We start from the raw sequence: 15,913 nt of genomic DNA on the forward strand, positions 1-15,913 counted from the left end.
TGAACAAGATTCTAAAAGATGGATCTCCTCATCAAGCCTTATCGCCTGCAGCTGAGTCCTCATGCAGCCAATTCGACCACTGGCTAGTCTGCTTCGAAGGTCACCTCAGAGCAGCCGCTGAAGAACCCTCGGACTCGCAGAAGCTCCAAGTCCTCTACTCACGGGTGAGCCCTGATCTGGGATGCGTCCACCTACTCCGAAGCGGTGACGCTCCTGAAGGGACATTACGTTAAACCGGTGAATCAAGTGTACGCCAGGCACCTCCTGGTCATGAGACGGCAACTCCCGGGGCAGACTCTGGATGATTTCTTGTGGGCCCTGCAGATCCTCGGTAGGAACTGTGACTGCCAGGCAGTTTCGGCAGTCCAACACAACAAACTTTTAATTAGAGACGCTTAATGTCACGGGCATGAAGTCTACGTACGTCCGCCAGCGACTATTGGAAGGGGGTATGCTTGATCTTGCGGGGACTAGGCAGCTCGCTAATTCATCAGAAGTGGCCTCCCGTAACCTGCAGTCCTACACCCCCGACCGCGCGGCACTCTCGTGGGCATTGTGGGCCCCACCAGCTGCCGACTCCAGCTCACCGCAAGCCTGCGCCACGTGGTAGCCAGCCAACTCTGGGGGGCCCACGCGTTATTTTTGTGGACAAAGCAAACACCCCAGGCAGTCGTGCCCGGCGTGTAGCGTGACCTGCAACGGGTGTGTGAGGAAAGGACACTTTGTTTCCGTTTGCCAGGCCGGGTCGGTCGCCGCTGTTTCCAGGCCCGGCATTCTACACCCCCCACATGCGACCCAGGGGCGCGCCACCTTCCCCATGCGCAAGCCACATGCTGCCCGTGGGCATCGCCATCTTCCCCACAACAAGCCACGTGCGGCCCGTGGGCGCCGCCACCTTTGATGCCACCCGGCATGTGCGCCCCGTGGGCGCCGCCATCTTTGGCGCCATTTTGGACCGCGCCTCAGGACCCCTGCTTGTTGGGCCGTTCGCTGCCTGCTGCTACCTCTGCCACTGCTGAGGAGCCCGGGACCTCCCAGCATTTTCCGCAGCTCGCCTCCATCACCCTGGATCAGTCTCGGCCCCGCAACCTCGCGACCACCACGACGACGGTGAAGATCAACGGGCACGAGACGACCTGCTTCTTTAACTCCGGGAGCACAGAGAGTTTCATCCACCCCACTATGGTAAGGCGCTGCTCCCTGCTGGTACATCCCGTCACCCATAAAATCTCCCTGGCCTCCGGATCCCTTCCGTTGAAATCCGGGGGTACTGTATCGCGACTCTCACCGTCCAGGGCGTAGAGTTCAGCAACTTCAGGCTCTACGCCCTCCCCCACCTCTGCGCTGCCCTGTTGCTCGGCCTGGAATTTCAATGCCATCTCCAAAGCCTTACTTGGAAATTCGGCGGACCCCTGCCCCCCTCACTGTCTGCGGCCTCACGACCCTTAAGGTCGATCCACCTTCACTGTTTGCGAACCTCTCCCCGGATTGCAAACCCGTCGCCACTAAGAGCAGACAGTACAGTGCCCAGGACAGGACCTTCATCAGGTCGGAGGTCCAACGGCTTCTGCAGGAGGGGATCATTGAGGCCAGCAACAGTCCCTGGAGAGCCCAAGTGGTGGTAGTGAAGACTGGGGAGAAGCACAGGATGGTCATTGACTACAATCAGACCATCAACTGGTACACGCAGCTCGGCGCATACCCCCTCCCACGCATATCTGACATGGTCAATCAGGTTGTGCAGTATCGAGTCTTCTCCACAGTAGACTTGAAGTCCGCATACCAACAGCTTCCCATCCGCCCGGAGGACCACCAATACACTGCGTTCGAAGCAGATGGCCGCCTCTATCACTTCCTTAGGGTTCCCTTCGGACTCACCAATGGGGTCTCGGTCTTCCGGCGAGAGATGGACCGAATGGTTGACCAGTATGGGCTGCGGGCCACCTTCCCATACCTAGATAACGTCACCATCTGCGGCCACGAGCGGCAGGACCACATCGCAAACCTCCAAAAATTCCTCCATACCGCCACACTCCTTAACCTCACCTATAATAAGGAGAAATGCGTGATCCGCACCAACCGCTTAGCCATCCTTGGCTACTTTGTGGAAAATGGAGTCCTAGGGCCCAACCGCATGCGTCCCCTCCTGGAACTCTCTCGCCCCCACTGCCCCAAGGCCCTGAAACGATGCCTGGGGTTTTTCTCATATTACACCCAGTGGGTCCCTAATTATGCGGACAAAGCCGCCCACTCATCACGTCCACAGTTTTTCCCCTGATGGCTGAGGCCCGCCAGGCCTTCAACCACATCAAGGCAGACATCGCCAAGGCCACGATGCTTGCAGTCGAAGAGTCCCTCCCCTTTCACGTGGAGAGCGATGCATCAGATGTAGCTCTGGCCGCCACCCTCAACCAGGCGGGCAGACCCGTGGCTTTCTTTTCCCGCACCCTCCATGCCTCAGAAATTCGGCACTCCTCTGACGAGAAGGAGGCCCAAGCCATTGTTGTGGAAGCTGTGCAGTGTTGGAGGCATTACCTGGCCGGCAGGAGATTCACTCTCCTTACTGACTAACGGTTGGTTGCCTTCATGTTTAATAATACACAGCGGGGTAAGATCAAACTGACAAGATCTTGAGGTTGAGGATCGAGCTCTCCACCTACAACTATGAGATCTTGTATTGCCCGGGGAAGTTCAATGAGCCCCCTGATGCCCTATCCCGCGGTAAATGTGCCAGTGCACAGGTGGACCGACTCTGGGCTCTCCACTATGACCTCTGCCACTCGGGGGTCAACTGGTTCTTCCATTTTGTCAAGGCCCACAGCCTGCGGTACTCCATTGAGGAGGTCAGGACCGTCACCAGAGAATGCCAAGTCTGTGCAGAGTGCAAGCCACACTTCTACTGGCCAGATAGAGCGCACCTGGGGAAGGCCTCCCGCCCCTTTGAATGCCACAGCATGGACTTCAAAGGGCCCTTCCCCTCCACCGACCGCAATGTGTACTTCCTCAACGTTATTGATGAGTACTCCCGGTTCCCTTTCGCTATCCCATGCTCTGACATGACTTCTGCCACGGTAATCAAAGCCCTGCACAGCATCTTCACTCTGTTCGGTTTCCCCACCTACATCCACAGTGATCGGGGATCCTCTTTCATGAGTGACGAGCTGCGTCAGTTCCTGCTCAGCAAGGGCATCGCCTTGAGCAGGACGACCAGCTACAACCCCCGGGGAAACAGGCAGGTGGAGAGGGAGAACGGGGCGGTCTGGAAGGCCGTCCTGCTGGCCCTGCGATCTAAAAATCTCCCGGTCTCCCGCTGGCAGGATGTCCTCCCCGACGTGCTCCACTCCATCCGGTCGTTCCTCTGCACCGCCACTAATGAGACGCCTCACGGACTTTGTTTGCCTTCCCCAGGAAGTCCACCTCCGGGGTCTCACTCCCAACATGGCTGACAGTTCCTGGACCCGTCCGCCTCTGGAAGCATGTGCGGAGCCATAAATCGGACCCCTTGGTCGAGAGAGTCCACCTCTTACACACAAACCCTCAGTAAGCCTACATGGCACACCCTGACGGGCGCCAAGACACAGTCTCCCTCCGGGGCCTGGCACCCGCTGGTTCCCCACCCACGACCCCCGACCTGACACCGCTCCTCCTCCCCCCTTCCCCCCCCCTCCCCCGGTTGCCTCATTCACCCCGACGCCACCCACCCTCCCTCCAGCAAACCTCACCGTAGCCCCCACCCCAGCAGGATCCGTCCTCCCACTGGATTAACTCAGGGTGACAAAGATGAGGACAACGCGCACCTGGAGTCGCAGGTGACCATGTCGGCGCCCACATCCACATTGTTTTACCTCCTGACATTTAGCTGATGGCCTTTCTGGCTCTTCTTAAGATGGTGGCATCCCTGCACTCATTGGCCCCTTTTGGCATGTATGTTATCTTCGTTCCTAGTTTGGCTGGTTGACCTTTTGAATAAATAGCCTTATCCTGCGCCTCAATGTTATTTTGTTCATCATCAATCAATTCTTTATTTGCTGTAGTTGGTTCCTCATAATTGCCCAATATTTGTGAAGTGGACAGTGCCTCTTCAGTCTCTATGTTCCAGATCTGCAGCGGTATAATCAGTGCCAGTTAGCCTCGAAATATCAACACTAACAATTTGATTCCCGTGTTGTGCAGTTCCTACTTTTCCTTCATTGCCTATCACTTTACGATGATCTTTTCATTTGTTCCATTCTTCATTTTTGTAATATACCAGGGGCGGGATTCTCTGATCCTGCGCCGGGTCGGAGAATCGGCAGGGGGGGGGGCAATCCCGCCACGTTGACGCTGGGCCGCTGATTCTCCAGCGACCGGAGAACCGGGGCCAATCGCGCCGGTGCGGTCGCCACGGCACCGGTTGGCAGCCACGCCTGGCGATTCTCCGCGCTCGACAGGCAAAGTGCCCGCCGAGTCCCGCCAGCGTCGTTCGCATGTGGTCTTACCTGGCGGGACTTCGGCGTTCTGGCTGCGGGGGCTGACCTGGTGGGCGGAGGGAGGATCCGACTCCGGGGGTGGGGGGGGGGGGGTGGCTTCCACAGTGGCCAGGCCCGCGATCGGGGGCTACCAATCGGAGGGCGGCCTCATTCTGGGGGGGGCCTATGTTCCCCCACACCGGGCCCTTGTATAGTTCCGCCATGTTGTGTGGGGGCCAGCTCCGCGCCAGCCGTGGTGCGTATGCGCGGACCCACGGTTGTAAGTGTTGAGGCTCATATCGGCAGCTGGAGCTGCATGAGGCGCTCCAGTGCCATGCTGGCCCCCTGTGCGTTGGGGATCACTGCTCCTAGCGGCCAGATGAGGCCGTCGTAAAACGCTCTGACCTTTACGATGGCGTCAACACTCTGCCGCTAAAACAGAGAATCCGCCCCAGGTCTCCCTGTCAAAACTGTAGGGCTGATGACCTCATACCATGTCGTAAGGCTCGCCAAACGTTTTTGAAACCTCAGCTTTAATGAAAGCCTTTCCGATTACATGCAAAGCAGTCAGATGAGCATAAAAAAAATTTGAGCTAACGCTGGTTCCTTCAAGAGCAGGGAAAGCATCTGATAGGACTAAAGCCATCTTCGGATTCCTGCTGTACTCCAAATGGTATGGACTGTACCCCTAACCTGTTGCAAAGAGATTTTTGCATGCACTGCCCATGCCAGCATTGTTTGCAATTTACAATCTGGTTGATCAGCTAATAGTTTGTGTAACATCTATCACTGTATGGATTCTCTCCCATAGACCATACCTCTTAGCTGCAGTGTACATAACAAACTATGATGTTCAGATTTTCACACATGTCTCAAAATTCTTCATCAGCAAATTCCCCTCTACTTTCTGTCAGAAATTTCACTGGTGTCCCTAATCCTGTTCCATTTCTTCGTGACCTTATCAACAATGGCCCATTTGTTCTTACCATGTATTACAGTAGATAGGCTAAATGTGGTCCCCATATCTATGAAGTGCAGCAGAAAAATACCTTTATCTTTGTTCCATACATTTAAATCCACTGGCACTGTATCATTAAACTCCCTGGCTAGTGGCAAACCCACAACAGGACATGTTGATGTCTTTCAATATTTTATACAAGTTTCACACTGATTTGCTCAATAATGTCATCCCATTCTTTATCCAGCACTCCAGCATTTTGCAGTAAAACCTTCAGCTTTGTGTCCCCAGATGTGAAAACTTCCAAATGATCTTCTTTTTGCAGATCAAATTCTTATTCCCAGACGTTAGCAAGGCTTCTTGAATTATTTGATGACAAATTTCTGATTTCCTTAATGGCAGGCAGTAATAGCCTAACCTGCTAAAATGTAGATCCACAGCCTTCCTGAAAATGACATCTGCACTTTCTTCATTGCAGCTATCGTGCAAGGGAGGACTTTCTTTTTGGAAGACATTAGCATGTTGTCATCTCCAAATCTGAAGCACACAGAGCTTTCATGCTACTCGACTCCTTAATCTGCCTCAAGAGACCTCAGATAGTAGTTAAGCCAATCCACCCCACACACTGTGGAAGTACAACTGCTACCTAAAACTGCACAGTTGAATGAATCAGCAATTAAAATACTCATCACTGCATTTGTGACCAACACAATTCCTTCATGGCCGTTCTCCATCATCATTTCAGCCTTGGAATGATCTGTTTCATGGGTTATTTCAAGAACTTGATCCTTTCACTTTGGGCAAACGTTGCGTAATGATATTTAGAATCAAACTGATAACATCGATGAACCATTCCCCGTGCATTTCTCGGATTTAAACATCTTCCCAGGCCCGCTTTTTGTCTCGACTCTCAAGCTGGTTAAAAGTACGACCATCTTCCGACCACCCATCTATAACCCCATCTTTGTACTGGAATCACTTTCTAATGTTTTGTCGACCTTGAAACCCGGCCACCATTAAATCCTCCATCCTTTGCTTTATCGCAGTGTTGCCTGCTTTAAGTAGGAAAGTAAATGTTTTTAGGGTAGCAGAGTTTTTACTTTGAAATTGGATCCCAATTATTACTAAAAGTTTTATCGATATGAGAAATGCGTGCACAATTAAATAACTTAAATACCAATACGGACTCTGCGATGCCAAGTTCAAATCTCTTCAGTCTCTTATACCTTCTGCCATTGTCCATGACATATTCCTCCATGGACTAATCATCAGTTTTCTGAAATCATTCAAAGGCTGATCAAAATTCATATGCTTTTAATAAATCATCCTTTTTGTAAAATTTATCCGAAAACAGTAACTGAAGGTTCAATGCCTCTTCATTGTCCCAATTTTTCATGTTACACTTGGAAAATACGCCTAATCTTACTGTTTTCAGGGCATGACAAGCTTTTGCCTCTTTCAGGTTAATGAAGACTTCAATTTTTTTCATATTAATTTGCGGGAAGTAGGCTTCACTGGCTAGGCCAACATTCATTGCCTATCCCTAATTGTCCTTCAGTAGGTGGTAGTGAGTTGCATTCCTGAACTGCTGCAGTCTCCGAGGTGTAGGTACACCCGCAGTGCTGTTAGGAAAGGAGTTCCAGGACTTTGACCCTATGTCAGTGAAGGAACAGCGATATGTTTACAAGTCCGAATGGTGAGTGACTTGGATGGAAATTTCCAGGTGCTGGTGTTCCCTGGTATTTGGCAACTCTTGTTCTTCTAGATGGTAGTGGTATAGCAGGTTGGTCCATCCAGTTTCATTATGTTTGTTTTCTTTGTAACAGTTGGATACAACTGTGGCTTGATACGCCATTTCAGAGGCCATTTGAGAGTCAGCCACATTGCTGTGGGTCTGGAGTCACATGTAGGCCAGACCAGGTAAGGATGGCAGATTTCCTTCCCTAAAGGACCTTAGTGAACCAGCCGGGGTTTTATAACAATCAACTATGGTTTCATGATCATCATTAGACTTTTAATTCCTGATTTGATTTTCTATTGAATTGAATTGAAACTCCACCATATGCCGATATGATTTTTCCTCCATGAAGATTGGTGGGTAACCCAGGCCTGATATTTTGCATCATCCTTCCGCCAAACTGTAACTTAAATTTGTCAGCAGCCGTATACTTCTTTTGCTTCAGAAGGTGGAGTCAAAAACTTCCTTGGTAGCAACCAGTTACCAAGGCAGAAAAATCATCCTCACCTACCATGTTAATTCCATCAATAGTATATGACGGAGTAATAATACACCAATTTGTCTTTTACCTTCAGCAAGTTTATTCTACATAGAGCTTAGTAGAGATACAAAACTCCTTACCGTTCCCCCACAGCAACAATTCCAATTGTGTCCATATATACTCTTTTGGAGGTTGAGCCAAAATTCATTACCTGTCTTTAATAAGGCAATTAGCTTAACCAATGGAAAAGCCAAAGCATATACTTGTTACATTGACAAATGGCACCATATCTCCAGCATGGGCAGAAATGAATCAATAACCAGAATGCACCCACCTCTACTCCAGCAAAAACTGTTATCTCAAAAACGTTTTATACTTTTTTGGAGTTTACTTTATTATATTCATTCATTGTTATCTAAAATGCTCCAAATTAAGAAGCTGACACCCTTTACAATTAAAGTATATACTGTTACATGGAAGAAATATTACTGCATAAAAGCTAGCCCTTAATATGGCATACTATGTTGTGTTGTTTTGTAATAGCTTTGTTTCTGTTGTATAGGATCAGTTCCATCTGTAGTTCCAATTCATTGTTACAAGCGAGCGGTAAGAAACCTCAAACTTATGACCTTCATTGTTTGCACAAGTTAAACTGGACATTAATACCCACAGATGAAGTTACAATTTACTGTAGAGCTCTCATGCTGAACTAGTTTCCAGGTTTAATAAATATAACCTTGAAGGAGATATGAATCACAAAAAGGGTTATAAAGGTTTGAAATAATTAGATTAGGCAGCTCACTGGAGACTTCATTACTTGAGTTCTAGCTGACTGAAACATTAACTATTATTACTAATAATACCTAACTGATATATTATCGGCTACTTGTTTTAAGGGGATTTTTACAAATACTCATGCTCGAATAGATAAGAAACATTGCCACTAAAATAACAGCTGTAACTGCGCACACTAAGGGGGAATTTTCCACCCAACATTTGGCAATCTGGAATGATGATAGGGGCGGTGAACCGAGGAGTCCCAAAACGGCTTTCACGCTGGCGGGATTTCCCCATCCAATTGCCCCCGCCCCCAGCCAATGATGTTGGGAACTCCATTACAATGCGTTACCATATACCTAGTGGGCCTTCCCACTTTATTCCCCCCCAATGTAGGATTCCGCCAACTCCCCCCACTCGCATAACATCACGTCAGTGGACTTTACAACAGGTTTTCTAAAATGGGAACCTGATGAACGGCTCCCCACCAGGGGTGCACAGATAAGTACAGCCTCTGGGGGGGGGGTTCATGCCCAAGCGGTACCCTAGCAGTTCCCAGGCACTGAGCTCCCAGGGCACTGCCGGGGAGGGGGCTTCCATTTGGGAGGTTCATGGGGAGGTAGGGTTTCCTGGGGGGGGGGGGGGGGGGGGGGGGGGGGGGGGGGGGAAACCTGTGTCCATGGGGTAGGGATCCCAGTGTGGGGAAGGTGGGGTGGTTGCCCGTGTGCTTCGAGGAGGGGGTTGGTTCCCCTTGTGTGGGAAGGGGTGGTTCCACCTGTGCATGGGAGAGGGGGTAGTTACCCCTGTTCATGGGGAATGGGGATTGTTCCCCCTGTGCATGGGGGAGAGGGGTGGTTCCCGTGTGTGGGAAAGGGTGGTTCCCCCTGTGCATGGGGTAGTTACCCCTGTGCATGGGGAATGGGGATTGTTCCGCCTGTGCATGGGGGAGAGGGGTGGTTCCCCGTGTGCCTGGGGTAGAGGGGTGGTTCCCCGTGTGCCTGGGGGAGAGGGGTGGTTCCCCGTGTGCCTGGGGGATATGGGTGGTTCCCGTGTGCCTGGGGTAGAGGGGTGGTTCCCCCTGTGCATGGGGAATGGGGGTTGTTCTCCCTGTGCATGGGGGAGAGGGGTGGTTCCCCCTGTGCATGGGGAATGGGGGTTGTTCCCCCTGTGCATGGGGGAGAGGGGTGGTTCCCGTGTGTGGGAAAGGGTGGTTCCCCCTGTGCATGGGGTAGTTACCCCTGTGCATGGGGAATGGGGATTGTTCCGCCTGTGCATGGGGGAGAGGGGTGGTTCCCCGTGTGCCTGGGGTAGAGGGGTGGTTCCCCGTGTGCCTGGGGGATATGGGTGGTTCCCGTGTGCCTGGGGCAGAGGGGTGGTTCCCCCTGTGCATGGGGAATGGGGATTGTTCCGCCTGTGCATGGGGGAGAGGGGTGGTTCCCCGTGTGCCTGGGGTAGAGGGGTGGTTCCCCCTGTGCATGGGGAATGGGGGTTGTTCTCCCTGTGCATGGGGGAGAGGGGTGGTTCCCCCTGTGCATGGGGAATGGGGGTTGTTCCCCCTGTGCATGGGGGAGAGGGGTGGTTCCCGTGTGTGGGAAGGGGTGGTTCCCCCTGTGCATGGGGTAGTTACCCCTGTGCATGGGGAATGGGGATTGTTCCCCCTGTGCATGGGGGAGAGGGGTGGTTCCCGTGTGTGGGAAAGGGTGGTTCCCCCTGTGCATGGGGTAGTTACCCCTGTGCATGGGGAATGGGGATTGTTCCCCCTGTGCATGGGGGAGAGGGGTGGTTCCCTGTGTGCCTGGGGTAGAGGGGTGGTTCCCCGTGTGCCTGGGGGATAGGGGTGGTTCCCGTGTGCCTGGGGCAGAGGGGTGGTTCCCCCTGTGCATGGGGAATGGGGGTTGTTCCCCCTGTGCATGGGGGAGAGGGGTGGTTCCCGTGTGTGGGAAGGGGTGGTTCCCCCTGTGCACGGGGTAGTTACCCCTGTGCATGGGGAATGGGGGTTGTTCCCCCGTGCATGGGGGGGAGGGGTGGTTCCCCGTGTGCCTGGGGGAGAGGGGTGGTTCTCCGTGTGTGTGTGTGTGTGTGGGGGGGGTGGTTCCCCTGTGCGTGGGGGAGAGGGGTGGTTCCTGTGTGTGGGAATAGGTGGTTACCCGTGTGCGTGGGGAAGGGGGTGGTTCCCCGTGTGCGTGGGGAATGGGGGTGGTTCCCCGTGTGCGTGGGGAAGGGGCGTGGTTCCCCGTGTGCGAGGGGGAGAGGGCTCATTCCCCCTGTGCATGGAGGAGAGGTGTGGTTCCCCCTGTGTGGGAAGAGGTGGTTCCCCTTGAAGGCTGAGGTTGCTGGCGGTTGACCTTATTCAGAGCCCACCCCGCCTGCATGATGTTGTGGGACCTGCCTCCAGATTTATTTTGAACTTAGTTTCAAAAAATGGCAGGAATAGCAGTGGTGCCGGCCAGCAGGACAACGCTTTTCAGTAAATTCAGCTCTATATCATTGCACTCTCAGGTCCAGTTAGAATAATCCACTGTACACGTTGTCAATATATCAGAGGAAGCAAGGCGGTCAAATACAGTGGGCATAGAATTCTGGCGTTTTAAGGAAAAACTGAATATGATGGAAGAAATAAAAGCAGAAACTTTTGTATACAATACATAAATTGGCATCTGTAAAGATACTTTTTTTGGGGTGTAACCTCATCCTTTCCCAGTAGGGAATTTGGGGGACTCACTGCCACAAGTTGGGGTGCATCTAATGGATGCACGTAAAGGCATTTTCAGGAGAAGATAAATAAACATGAGAACAAAAGGAAGTGAAGCATATGTTGTTGCGCAGGTGAAGGATTATTTTGAGTGTAAACACGGGCATAGAATTGTTGGCCAAATGTTAGCTGTAAATGCTATGTGATGTAGGCACAAGTACTTTAACTGGAAAGGATGCAAGCGCAACCATTGAGAATTAATGCTTCACATTGAAAGAGGTGAATTTGAGGAACAGATTGTCAGATAGATACTGCATGGGGTTAATGTCAACAAATTCTGGAACCAGCTGGATAGTTTATTTGTCAAATAAAATGATTGAGAGATACAAGATAGACAACATGGTACGGTATTGTTTGATCTTTGAATCTTAAGAGGTTTGTACTGGATATTCTTCTTCTTCGTACCTGTACCAAAGTTTGAACACAATATACTTTTTAATAAACTGCACTTCACCTGTAGTGTTGGACGTCCGTTTCTCAAGTTCTGTTGCATTTCCAAAGTCAACTTCATCTTCAAACTCAATTTCTTCACTGTCATCTTCATAGTCTTTCTTCCTTTCTGCAACTTTCCCCCAGTCTTCATCAGAATCATCCGTTCTAATTATCAGTTGGAAATCTCTTCCTAAAGAAGAAACAGTAAGAAGAAAGACTTGTGGCATCTCATCCCATCTTAGAAACAGCAAAATTGCTTCATATACAGCAAAGTACATTGATTGTGGGGATGTAGGCAAAGATAGCAAGATCCCAGAAACAGTGATGATATGAATGACCATCTAATTTATTTCAGTGGTGTTGAGGAAAGAATGTTGGCTGCCCTTCAAAGAGTATCGACGGGAATTGGCAAACAGGGCTTCAGTTTGCTGTTCCATCCCAATGACAGTGTCTCCCAAAATGAAGCACTCCCTCAACACAGCACAGGATTGTCAGCAGACAATGTGGCCAACTTCTGGAGTGAAGCTTCAACTGACTATTTACTCTTTCCTGTCACTGCTTGCACTTTACTTTAGACTGACCCCCCCCTAAAGCCACATGAAGCCAGATTTAAAGAATGGCTCAGGCAACCCATCTTCTGATCACATTACAAATTTAATATTGGTTTTTTTTGCATTATGAGAAATCAATTATTTCCAGTGTAGAAAATTAATTGACTGGGAAAAAGCAATGTACATAAGCATTGTTACTCTAATCTTGCCAGGTTGGTTTGCCTTTTACAGTGACTGGTTTGCAATCAGTAGTGCAGTATTAATACAATCAAAAGGATATACAGTTGGGATCCATTCTCCTTTCGTGTGTATGGCTTTAATGCATGGACAATCCAGGAGATAGTAGGAACACTGGATTTAGGAGCACGAGTAGGTCATTCAGCCCTTTGAGCCTCCTCTGCCATTCAATAGGATTATGGCTGATCTGGGTGTGGTCTCAATTCTGCTGTCCTGTCTGCTCCCTCCCCCCCCCCCCCCCACCCCACCCCATAAACCTTGACTCCCTTCTGTATCGAGAATCTATCTAACTTAACTTTGAAAATCAATGACCCAGCCTTCACTGCTCTCTGTGGCAGAGAATTCCACAAAGCCCAACTGAAATTCTGTCCCCTTGTCCTAGTGTCCCCACAAGTGGAAACGTCCTCCTGGTATCTATCCTGTCAAGTCTCTTTGGGATCTTTACATGTTTCAATAGTAGGAGCAGGGTTCTCAAATATGGTAAGGTCTCACCTCTACTCATCTCTTCACGTGCAGAAGTGCTTTATGTCAGCGTGTAGTCGGCACTTATCGGTGATCCTACTCTACATTGTGTCCAACTCCAAAGCCACATTTAATATTAAAGCAATGGATATTGCAGATATAAAAACATCAGATAAAGTTGATTTTTTATGAATAATGTAAGACGCTTCTCTTTGTAACAATAAGCCTTGCCACAGAATTTCATTCTCAAAGATAGAAATATTTCAAGCAGAACATTCTGCAATTTTGTTGGCGGGTTGCTAATTACAGAGTCAAACCAAAGACATTCACATTCTGATTTCAGAGAAATTTCACCACCAATTAAACTTTTCCATTAATTATGTGGATAAATATCATGGAATTAAAAATCATTCCCATTTTGAGACTTGCTGTGGTCGGGGTGGGGACGTAGAATGAAAAGCATGCCAAATCTTCCAGCCCAACCTCATTACTTATGCACCTAGGTGTCGTTTGATATTCAGTGGCGGGGTGTGCCTGGATGGCACGGGGATGGTCGTCGTGTCCGGGTGCCATGTTGCAAAAGCATCCAATATCACTGACCCACTATTGAAGAGAGAGGCTAACCTCCTGAAAAGAAGATAGGTCTCGGGGAACACTGAGACTGGAAGATGGACCTCCTGAAAATGAAGATGGATCTTGTTATAACCTTCATGGGACCTAATGGGAGGGACCAATTAGCCTCCCCGTAAACCTCATGGAATACCAGCTCCCTCGTGACGGGGCGGGGGCTCATCAGCAAGGTAATTGAAGGCGGACATAACAGCCGGCCCAGTAAGGAGACTGAGCAGAGAAATCCCAGCTGGGACCTGGATTGTGACCTGTAAATAGTTTGCTTTAACAATAAATAGGGCGGCATGTGGCACAGTGGTTAGCACTAGGACTGCGGCCCTGAGGACTCTGGTTCGAATCCCGGCCCTGTGTCACTGTCCATGTGGAGTTTGCACATTCTCCTCATGTCTGCATGGGTTTCACCCCTGTGGTGAATTATAAACACTAATAATCCACACTGTATTGTACAACATGTGTTGAGCCTGTACTTGTAGTAGATCACGTATAGTTGCGTGGCTCTACCCATAGGGGGAGATGAGGAGCTTGTACTGGGCTCCACCCTTGGCTCCGCCCATGGCTCCACCTATGGCTCCTCCCCTAGCCGGAAGTATAAGGTCGATGCTGAGAGCCTGCCTGCCAGTTCATCTGGAGTTCATCTTGTCACAGGCAGGCTCTGTTGTAAGACGATTAAAACCACTGTTCACTTCTAACCATGTGTCGCGTGAATTGATGGTCTCACCAACCCCCACAACCCAAAGAATTGCAAGTTAGGTGGATTGGTCATGTTAAATTGCCCCTTAATTGGAAAAAAAAATGGTTACTCTAAATTTAATTTAAACCAAACAGTAAATCGTTTTCGTTGTACTCTCGTACCTGACTCCTCTGTGATCATAAAAGATCTCCAGGAACATGGAGGCTGGAAGATGGACACCTTCCAGGACATGTACTGCTGTGGTATTCCAGGCACCAGGGTTATAGGCGGCCTACATTCTGAACGCTGGAGGCAGCCCCAGGCATTATTCAGCTGGAACCCGACATCACCACAACATGGAGTTCCAAATGTGTTTCATACCGGCATGGCAGACAATCTGGGATATGGGGGGGGGGGGGGGGGGGGCAGTGTCAGGCCTTCATCTGCATCCCATTAACAGCATGCAAATTATATCCATGCCTCTGGTGGGTTTTCCAACCTGATTCCATAACACTTAATAATCTTACCGACCAAAAATCTATCAACTGTAAGCAGTAACTTATGACAAAAAACATGTTCTGTCACGGCAACCCGTGTCTTGAAAAGAATTGTCGTAGAAACAAAAACTCCAGTAACAATTACAGTTTCTGCATATATTGCACAGGTTACCACAGGTAAAGGTTCATTGTCAGGCAATTACATATCAAGTGGCATTAATAAACTGCTCAAATATTTTGACATGTTACCAACTTGGAACAAACTCTAACCAGTAAGTTCTGTTCCTTCTGCCTTTAAGCCACACCTTAAGTTATACCTGGTTGATCATTACTTTTGGTCACCTGCCCTCCAATCACCTTTTGTAGCTTGGTATCAAATCTTGCTTGATAATGCTGCTGTGAAGCGTCTTAACCTTTTACAATGATAAATTGTAAATTGCTCTTCGGAGAATTTACAGTGCAGAAGGAGGCCATTCGGCCCATCGAGTCTGCACCGGCTCTTGGAAAGAGCACCCTACCCAAGGTCAACACCTCCACCCTATCCCCATAACTCAGTAACCACACCCAACACTAAGGGCAATTTTGGACACTAAGGGCAATTTATCATGGCCAATCCACCTAACCTGCACATCTTTGGACTGTGGGAGGAAACCGGAGCACCCGGAGGAAACCCACGCACACACGGGGAGGATGTGCAGATTCCACACAAACAGTGACCCAAGCCGGAATCGAACCTGGAACCCTGGAGCTGTGAAGCAATTGTGCTATCCACAATGCTACCATGCTGTTGCTCTGCATCTGTGTAAGACTGCAATAATTATTTATTAAAATTCATTTTAAAACAATGTACGAACTAGTCATTTATTTCTAAAGCATGTGCCTATTTTATCAATCTGCTTTGTTGCTTTAAGGTGTTTCTGTGGCCGCAAATGAGACTCCAGGATGGTATGTTGCCTCCCTGGTGCTCGGGTCAGAATGTCTCGGAGCGGATACAGGACATTCTGGAGGGGGAGGGTGAACAGCCAGTGGGCATGGTACACATCATACAAACAACTAGGTAAAAAAAGAAATGAGGCCCTAAAAGCAGAATACAGGGAGCTAGGAAGGAAGTTAAGAAATCGGACCTCAAAGTTAGTGATCTCAGGATTACTACCGGTGCCACGTGCTAGTCAGTGTAGAAATTACAGGATATATAGGATGAATACGCGTCGGGGGAAGGTTTCAGATTCCTGGGGCATTGGGACTGGTTCTGGGGGAGGTGGGACCTGTACAAACTAGAC

At 49.7% G+C, this 15,913-nt stretch overlaps 1 protein-coding gene across 1 annotated transcript in view; it reads right to left on the reverse strand.

The window, feature by feature from the left end:
• The window catches only part of LOC119973530 (collagen alpha-1(VII) chain-like), a 528,770-nt gene that overhangs the window by 24,213 nt on the left and 488,644 nt on the right, over positions 1-15,913 (reverse strand). The window contains 1 exon segment of the mRNA XM_038811804.1: positions 11,609-11,776. Coding sequence (XP_038667732.1) covers positions 11,609-11,776 — 168 coding nt within the window.

The sequence above is a fragment of the Scyliorhinus canicula genome, chromosome 11, assembly GCF_902713615.1.
Source record: "Scyliorhinus canicula chromosome 11, sScyCan1.1, whole genome shotgun sequence".
Taxonomy (NCBI): Eukaryota; Metazoa; Chordata; class Chondrichthyes; order Carcharhiniformes; family Scyliorhinidae; genus Scyliorhinus; species Scyliorhinus canicula.